Raw genomic sequence first — 9,376 nt, forward strand, 5'->3', positions numbered from 1 at the left:
TTCCTATTTCTGGCTTCAGCCCATACTACCTCCAGAGGCAGATCCCCCTCAAACTTCCTTTCTGCAGCCGTTATACCATTTCTAATTAGCAATGCCACCCCCCCTCCTTTTTTCCCACCCTCCCTAATCTTACTGAAACACCTGTAACCAGGAACCTCCAACAGCCATTCCTGTCCCTCATCTATCCACGTGGTTGCACAATCCCAATATTCTTCCTCTGCGAAAACTTGGGAGAAAGAACTCCATTAACATTTCTTCTACTTCCTTACTCCTCATTGTAATTCGATTACCTTTATTGCTCAGCTACTCTATATCTAGCCTGATTGTCCTCCATGTGCGATTAACATTTCTCATATTAGCTTCACTATGTTCTCTTTCACACCATCTTAGCCTTTCTAATCAGTTTTGTTCATGCAGGGAGTGATGACTCTTCAATATTACTTCTTTAGCCGTAAAGTGATTTGAGACATCTGCTTTGTAAATGTATATCTGTCTTTTAGCTACTACCCTATGTTTCAGTGGTTGGTTTAGCTCAGTTAGCTGGATGGTTGGTTTGCAAAGCAATGTGATGCCAACAGCATGAGTTCAATTCCAGCACCTCTCCCCTCGTTTGAGGCATGGTGGCACTCAGGTTAAATAACCAGCAGGTGTCTCTCTCTAATGACAGGGGAGCCCTATAGTCTGGTAAGACTGTCATGACTTGACTTGAGCCTATCTTCCTTTATATGTATCCTGGATATCTGCTGTGTAATTGTCAAGTTTTTCTGTTAAATAATGTGCACTGAATGTAGACTATTATTGTGTGCTTCTGATGTCTCAAAATACTTTGTAACTAATGGATTAATTTTGACATCATAGAGTCATAGGGATGTACACCACGGAAACAAACGCTTCGGTCCAACTCGTCTGTGCCGACAAGATATCCCAACCCAATCTGGTCCCATTTGCCAGCACTTGGCCCATATCCCTCTAAACCCTTCCTATTCATGTACTCATCCAGATGCCTTTTCAATGTTGCGATTGTACCAGCTTCCACCACTTCCTCTGGCAGCTCATTCCATGTGCGTACCACCCTCTGTGTGAAAAAGTTGCCCCTTTGGTCTCTTTTATCTCTTTCCCTTCTCACCTTAAACCTATGCCCTCTAGTTCTGAACCCGTCTATCCAAGGGAAAAAAACTTTGTCTGTTTATCTTATCCATACTCCTCATGATTTTATAAACCTCTATAAGGTCACCCCTCAGCCTTTAAAGCTCGAGGGAAAACAGCCCCAACCTATTCAGCCTCTCCCTATACCTTAAATCCTCCAATATTGGCAACATCCTTTTAAATCTTTTCTGGACCCTTTCAAGTTTCACAACATCCTTCTGGTGGGAAGGAATCCAGAATTGCACCCAATATTCCAGAAGTGGCCTAACCAATGTCCTGTACAGCTGCAAAACGACCTCAACTCCTGTACTCAATACTCTGACCAATAAAGGAAAGCATACCAAACGTCTTCTTCACTATCCTAACTACCTGTGACTCTACTTTTAAGGAGCTATGAACCTACACTCCAAGGTCTCTTTGTTCAGCAACACTCCCTAGAACTTTACCATTAAGTGTATAAGTCCTGCTAAGATTTGCTTTCCCAAAATGCAGTACCTCGCATTTAACTAAATTAAACTCCATCTCCCACTCCTCAGCCCTTCGGACCACTTGATCAAGACCCTGTTGTAATCTGAGATGACCTTTGTGACTGCCCACTACACCTCCAATGTTGGTGTCATCTGCAAACTTACTAAATATACCTCCTATGTTCATATCCAAATCATTTATATAAATGACGAAATGTAGTGGACCCAGCACCGATCCTTGTGGCACTCTACCAGTCGCAGGCCTCCAGTCTGAAAAACAATCTTCCACTATGACCCTCTGTCTTCTATCTTCAAGCCAGTTCTGTATCCAAATGGCTAGTTCTCCCTGTATTCCACGAGATCTAACCTTGCTAATCAGTGTCCCATGGTGAATGTAGTCAAACGCCTTACTGAAGTCCATACAGATCACATCTACCGCTCTGCCCTCATCAATCATCTTTTTTACTTCTTCAAAAAACTCAATCAAGTTTGTGAGACATGATTTCCCACGCACAAAGCCATGCTGACCATCCCTAATCAGTCCTTGCCTTTCCAAATACATGTACATTCTGTCCCTCAGGATTCCCTTCAACAACTTGCCCACCATCGACGTCAGACTCACTGATCTATAGTTCCCTGGCTTGTCCTTACCACCTTTCTTAAATAATGGTAGTACGTTTGCCAACCTCCAGTCCTCCAGACCTCACGTGTGACTGTCGATGATACAAATATTTCAGCAAGGGGCCCAGCAATCACATTCCTAGATTCCCACAGAGTTCTAGGTTATACCTAATCAGGGATTTATCCACCTTTATGTGTTTCAAGACATCCAGCACTTCCTCCTCTGTAATATGGATATTTTTCAAGTTGTCACCGTTTATTTTCCCACATTCTATATCTTCCATGTTCTCGTTCAGTATCTCCCATCTCCTGCGGCTCCACACAAAGGCCGCCTTACTGATCTTTGAGGGGCCCTATTCGCTTCCGAGTTACCCTTTTGTCCTTAATGTATTTGTAAAAACCCTTTTGATTCTCTTTAACCTTATTTGCCAAAGCTATTTCATGTCCCCTTTTTGCCTTCCTGATTTCCCTCTTAAGTATACTCCTACTGCCTTTATACTCTTTTAAGGATTTGCTCGAATACTCCTGTCTATATCTGACATATGTTTCCTTCTTTTCCCTCAACTTCTCTAGCCATCCAGTATTCCCTATACCTATTAGCCTTTCTTTTCACCATAACAGGAATAGACTGTCTCTGGTCTCTCATTATCTCATTTTGCAGTCATCATTGTAATGCAAGCAAATATTGTAGGCAGGTTGTGCACAGCAAAGTCTAACAAAGAGCAGATGAATAAAAAGATTTAATACATTCCCTCTCATAGATTCAAGCTTCATTTCAGAGATTTAAGCACAAACTGTGAACTGACACTCTCTATAATGGGAGTTGGGAGACTGTTGAAGATGCTGTCTTTTGAACGTGTTTGAAAACTGGGGGCCATCCACTCTAAGAAGTGGCCATAAAAGATCTAATGCAGTAATTAGAAGAGTAAAGGTGTTCTCCCTTGCGTCGTGGCAATTATTTATTAACCAACATCACTAAAATAGGTCATTATCATAGCACTTGGTGTTTAGTTTTAGGTAGCCAGACAGTGAGAGGCTGTGACTGTACTAGTTGGAATGTGACCGGACCAAGTCCCTTTCAAATATAACAAGGAGGTAGACGAGATCTTAACTTTTATCTTATTTCAAGATAAGTGTAAGGTGTTGTGTTCCAGAGGTAATATGATTGGTTACATTGCTCACCTTTAAGCAAAATATACTTTATTCTTAAAGTTAAATTTTCAGGTCATTGACCTTTCATCAGGACTGGAAAAAGTATGAAATTTAATATATTTTGAGGATAGAGGAGTGAGAATAAAGGACAAAAGGAAGTTCTGTTATGAGTTGGAAGCCAAGAAAGATTAAGAAACAGAAGAATCTTGCATGGCTGAAGGGAGTGTTGGTGGAGTAAATAGAGAAAGAAGAAAATGTGGCTTGTGCAAATATACCTTGGTCTGAAAGTGAAAAAAAGAGAAAAACAAAAACAAGATTGGACAGGAATGGGGTGGGTCTGGCAGAATAGATGGCAAGGATCAGAGATTGCTGAATGAAATTTGGTTAAACTCAGTAAAGAATCTGGAAGGCTGTAAAGTGCCAAATCAAAAAATAGGGTGTTGCTTCTTGTGTTTACATTTAACTTTACTGCAACAGTACAATAGGTTTTGCAATCGAATTGGACCCTGTCCATTGCCCATTAGTGATTTAAGGTAAACATTTCTTTCCAGTGACTTTAGGCAAGGTTTCTTTTCATCTCACAATATATTGTTTATAAAATGCTCTTCTTGTAGTTGATTTGTGTTGATGCAGTAGGTTAGTGTTCTAGTGTTTCTGAATGAATGATAATATATTGGCAATTTTGTTTGTGTAGATATCAAATTTTGTGTAGATTTCACAATTTCACAATTTTGCCTATATAGGGTTGAGATCACACATGAGGTGGAGAGATAACAGTTCCAGCAGGGACCTGCAACCAAATAATCCTGCTTTACAATTGCAATAATGCAGAAAAAAGCCCAAACAGCAGAAATCGGAAAACATCAAATGGGAAAACCTTTAAACCATTATGTTGGAGCAATGCCACAACTGATTTGGGGATAGTTACAAATTGGTTAAAAACAGATTTTTTTTTCATCTAGTCAAACAGATCAAGAATATCTATCACATTTGTGAGGAATGATGTACTGGATCTTTCTGAAGGATATTGTGCAACAGTAAGTCATTCTTATTAATATGATTCCCCTTGAGATCATATAGAATGCTTCAATATGCTAAACATTCTATTTTATTTCTGCAGTCTTTATTGAATGAACAATTAATTGAAATTATTTATTACTATTGATTTTAGATAAGACCATATTTCCCTCTGTGTCAACATAACTGCTATGTCCATGAAAAAGTACTCAACTGCTCCAAGAAAGATGGTAAAAAAAATTTATAATTCTTATAGATATTTTGCTGTTGGGCGAGCCAATTTTGTCATCAATTCTCTATTTCAATTGTAATTTTTATGTTAGATATTATCACAGGAAATTCAGAGTTCTTTTGGCTATTGTTTGCAGAATAAATCTTATGAATTTGGATAATTCAGAATATTAACCAACATTTTGAGGAGTTTTACTTGTCAATTTCTTTTAACAAGAGGTGCAACTATTTGCACGATGGCTTTTGATGTTCTCAATATCTTATCAATGTGTTAAGCCACTCCTGCTGCCTACACATTAAGTACCAGTCTCGAGTATTTCAAACTGTGAGTGTCTGCACGTACATTGTCCCTGAGGCTGCTTCCTTCTTATCAACTCCACATGAATTGTAATACTCCTTCATTTACACTTATACATGGTTATCAAATACAGAAGTATACTGCAGTATTCCTAAGACTGCTCTTTTCATCTACTCATTCCAGACTGGTGTCATCTTTCTTACTGATCAGTGTCATGTCATCAGCTGCATCATCATGATTTACATAGAACTCATTACACCATGCTCAGAACACATTTGCGATTGCTATAGAATCATCTTGCCAGAACACAGGGCATAATCCTGTGTCCATGTCCACCCTGAATCTGTTAAGGGGCATTTAGGCAGGAGAGTTGCCGATGGGGACCTGGCCACCTTCTTGTCTTCAGCCTGATTACATCATGGCTGGATGGCCCTGTCTTAGTCTGTTACTAACTGAGACCCTTAAGTTGTTAATTAAGGACGACTTAAAAGGTCTCATTACACTGTCACTACAATTAAGCCAAGTTATCCAAGTCCCAAATTTTCATGATCACAAAGAAAATCAGAAATTTATCTTCCATTAATAAAACTGTTAACTTTCATCATTTCTATCAGTCTCTGTACTTGCATTGCCTAAATTGTCTTTTAATCATGTGGGCCTCTTAATGGCATGCATGTAAAGTCACCATAGTCCTGTTCTTTCATTAAAGAGAAAGATGATTGGTGGTGCTTTATTCTGAGGGTCACCATGCTTCAGCTGAGGAGAGTGGTTGAGAAGGAAGAACCATCATGTTAACCTTAGCCAGTACAAGAATTGAATCGTTAGCGTCACTCTGCTTTGCAAACCAGGCATCCAGATAACTGAACTAACCAAACAACATTATAATTAGCTGCTCATCTGATATCTGCTTACTCCAGGGAGTATTAGATTAGATTAGATTAGATTACAGTGTGGAAACAGGCCCTTTGGCCCAACAAGTCCATACCGACCCGCCGAAGCGCAACCCACCCATACCCCTACATTTACCCCTTACCTAACACTACGGGCAATTTAGCATAGCCAATTCACCTGACCTGCACATCTTTTGGAGTGTGGGAGGAAACCGGAGCACCCGGAGGAAACCCACGCAGACACGGGGAGAACGTGCAAACTCCACACAGTCAGTCGCTTGAGTCGGGAATTGAACCCGGGTCTCAGGCGCTGTGAGGCAGCAGTGCTAACCACTGTGCCACCATGCCGCCCTTTGTCCCATGGTAAGTGCTGTTGTCATGGTTGCTGATCCATTTCCATTGAAGATTCATGATGAAGTTGTGGGACCGATAATCATTCTGCATTTTGTGCACATGGTGAGATCACATCTTCCTAATCAGAGGTCTGCAGTCTCTCAGCTTATCTAGTTGTATGTAGATATCTGTACATGCAACAATATTCCTAGATGTCCACATTCACCACATACAATTGAGGTGGCACCTGCTCAATACAGGTCTCAAGTTGTCATGTAGGATGACACTTGTTGAGAAGCTTAAGCATTTACACACTATCTGACTCTCCAATGTTCAATTCTAGCAGTGAATTTTGATTTTCTATAGTTTCACCTTGATTTTGTCTATTCACTATTAAAAGAGTGCACGTACAGGATTGATGTCATATTGTACAAGCAGCATATACAGCTAATGCATTTGCTTCAAGGCATGTCTTCAAGTTTTAGAGGAAAAGTCCTCACTGATGTCTAAGGAAGCACCTGTCAGTCAGGGGTTCTGGCACAGTGAGTCAAGGGGAGCCTCCAATATCAGTCCAGGGGCTTGGACATAATCAGATGTCTGGTTTGGGCAAACACAATCAGGGAGCCCACATGATTTCAGTCCAAACGTTGGCCATGACCATGCTGTGAGTGGGTGTGTTAAGTGTTGCCATCTGTGAGAGTGGAGTCTGCAATGTGAGGCTATTCAAAGGGCAACATAGGGGAGGTGATGCTTGCAAGCTCAGCATTCCTAGTGACCTTTAGGCAAACAGTGTGCAGTCCAATCCCTTATATCAAGCCATATAAGGGACAGGTTAATGTCTGAACCTTCCTAATGCCTCTGATACAATAGCAATACCTGTACACTTGGAAGGTTGGAGCCCAGTTGCCAAAATTACAGTTACCCATGATTCCCCCATTGCCTGCTCATGATGCAGTAGCTGTCGGCCACACTTTGGTCGATGGAACATTGTCTATGGATGAGGATTGGTGGCTTTATGCCTTAAACCTTAACTTTTGGCTACATTTGCAAAAAAAGTTAATAGTCAGAAGTGTACATATATTCAAAAATCAAGTGTCACACATGCCATCAAGGTGCCATTAAATTGTTTCTCTTTTCCATTACATCTCAGTGTAGGCCGTCATTCAGCAGCTGGGGTGGAGGGAGCCTGCCATACAGTGAAGCCTATTTGGTTAGCTGAGAGGCACAAACATACTGAATGTGTCCTTGCCAGAGATAAGTGCATCCTCCCAGGCTTGGTAGAGAGGGAAGATAGTGGCATTCACTCTGGAAGAGTGGAGGAAGTCATTGACCTTTCTGCATTGCTGAGCATTTCTCTGAATGAATGAGATCACGCTGGCTAGATTGGCAATCTCAATCCAGGCTGGCAGGGTCTGGTATTGTGGCCGCCTTTGACAGTTCAGAGAGAAAAGGGTCACCCTCCTCTGCACCGCTCCATCTACCAGGACATTAAGGTCCCTGTTGTCAAATTGTAGTGCCAATTTTCCGTTATTTGCCATGTTACTGCTAGTGTGTGCAATGCAGCTTTGAATGCCAGCGCTTGTCTGGGTCTGCAATGAAGTTACCTAAGCCAGGAATACCAGTTTGTTCAGAATATCTGGCCAATGGAGAGTTCTTTTGGCTTTGCCAAGTGAGAAAGTCCAACTAGCATTGGATGAGAAATATATTGTATTTGTGGGTTTAGTGGTTAACCAGGGTATTTGGTACAATAGTGCAAGAAACCTCATTAGGCCTCTTGGAGAGAAATCCTCCATGAAAGTAACACAAAACTGACCCATTAGATTTAGCTCAAGGTCTCATGTTGAAGTGTTGTTTTGCACTGAACTTGGAAGTTTGCACACCCTCTTTTAGCAACTTCAACTTTCTCCATAATGAGTGCTACTTTTGACAGCATGTTGGTATTGTTATATGTGTTTCCCTTGCTTTCATGTCATGTCTAGATGATGTCTCTGCAAATGGGGTACGTTCTTTGCAGATGCTTTGGGGCAAATAGAAGTGGCTTGAGGAAGATGCATCAAACCTTCTTTTGGTCAGCCTCCAGTTACTTTGTTTCTCTTAAAAAGGAATTGGTTAGAATGCTTAGGCACTCTTTTGCTTTTCAAGTATAGTATCATTGAGTTTGCATTAACTTATTAGCTGCAAATGAAACTGGGTTTCCTTCCTACATAGGAGTTGCTCCAAGTCCTGTCTCACTAACATCTAACTACAAGGTGACTTCATCATTTACAGTGTAGTACTTCAGACATTGTTATACCTGTTTGATACTAGCGAAAGCTGCTTCTTATTCTCTACCATAATATCAGCTCACATCTTATGTAGTTCAAAGTTTGGGAGAAGATTTGTAGCTCGGGTGCTCGTTGTTGTGGTTCTGTTCACCGAGCTGGGAATTTGTGTTGCAGACGTTTCGTCCCCTGTCTAGGTGACATCCTCAGTGCTTGGGAGCCTCCTGTGAAGTGCTTCTGTGATGTTTCCTCTGGCATTTATAGTGATTTGTATTTGCCGCTCCCGGTTGTCAGTTCCAGCTGTCCGCTGCAGTGGCTGGTAAATTGGGTCCAGGTCGATGTGCTTGTTGATTGAATCATTGGATGAGTGCCATGCCTCTAGGAATTCCCTGGCTGTTCTCTGTTTGGCTTGTCCTATAATAGTAGGGTTGTCCCAGGTGAACTCATGTTGCTTGTCATCTGAGTGTGCGGCTACTAAGAATAGCTGGTCATGTCGTTTCGTGGCTAGTTGGTGTTCATGGATGTGGATCGTTAGCTATCTTCCTGTTTGTCCTATGTAGTGTTTTGTGCAGTCCTTGCATGGAATTACAGTCAGCACAGGAATTCTTGGACATCATCAGAAATATACACATAGACAAGGAAGAAACTATGGTCTCATTCAATGTAATGGCACTGTTCACCTCTATTGACAAAATCCTAGCCAGAGAAACAATAGCCAACCTGCTGGACATACAGAATAGACAACAAGACGGGGAACCTATCAACAAAGACTGCATACTCAAACTACTGGACCTGTGCCCCACAACATACTTCACATTCAACAACCAAATATATGAACAAATCAACGGCACACCCATGGGCTCACCCATCTCTGGACTCATAGCAGAAGCGGTAATGCAAAGGTTAGAACAAACAGTCTTACCACAAATTCAACCCAAACTCTGGGTCAGATATGTAGAT

The 9,376-nt window shown here is 41.3% G+C and overlaps 1 protein-coding gene across 4 annotated transcripts in view; it reads left to right on the forward strand.

The window, feature by feature from the left end:
• The window catches only part of LOC122559004 (interleukin-17 receptor B), a 48,791-nt gene that overhangs the window by 23,269 nt on the left and 16,146 nt on the right, over positions 1-9,376 (forward strand). For all 4 annotated transcript variants that reach the window (XM_043708081.1, XM_043708079.1, XM_043708080.1 and 1 more), the window contains 2 exons: positions 4,349-4,423; positions 4,558-4,633. In XM_043708081.1, the coding sequence (XP_043564016.1) occupies positions 4,349-4,423; positions 4,558-4,633 (151 nt within the window). The remainder of the gene's footprint in view (positions 1-4,348; positions 4,424-4,557; positions 4,634-9,376) is intronic.

The sequence above is a fragment of the Chiloscyllium plagiosum genome, chromosome 18 (genome assembly GCF_004010195.1).
Source record: "Chiloscyllium plagiosum isolate BGI_BamShark_2017 chromosome 18, ASM401019v2, whole genome shotgun sequence".
NCBI lineage: Eukaryota > Metazoa > Chordata > Chondrichthyes > Orectolobiformes > Hemiscylliidae > Chiloscyllium > Chiloscyllium plagiosum.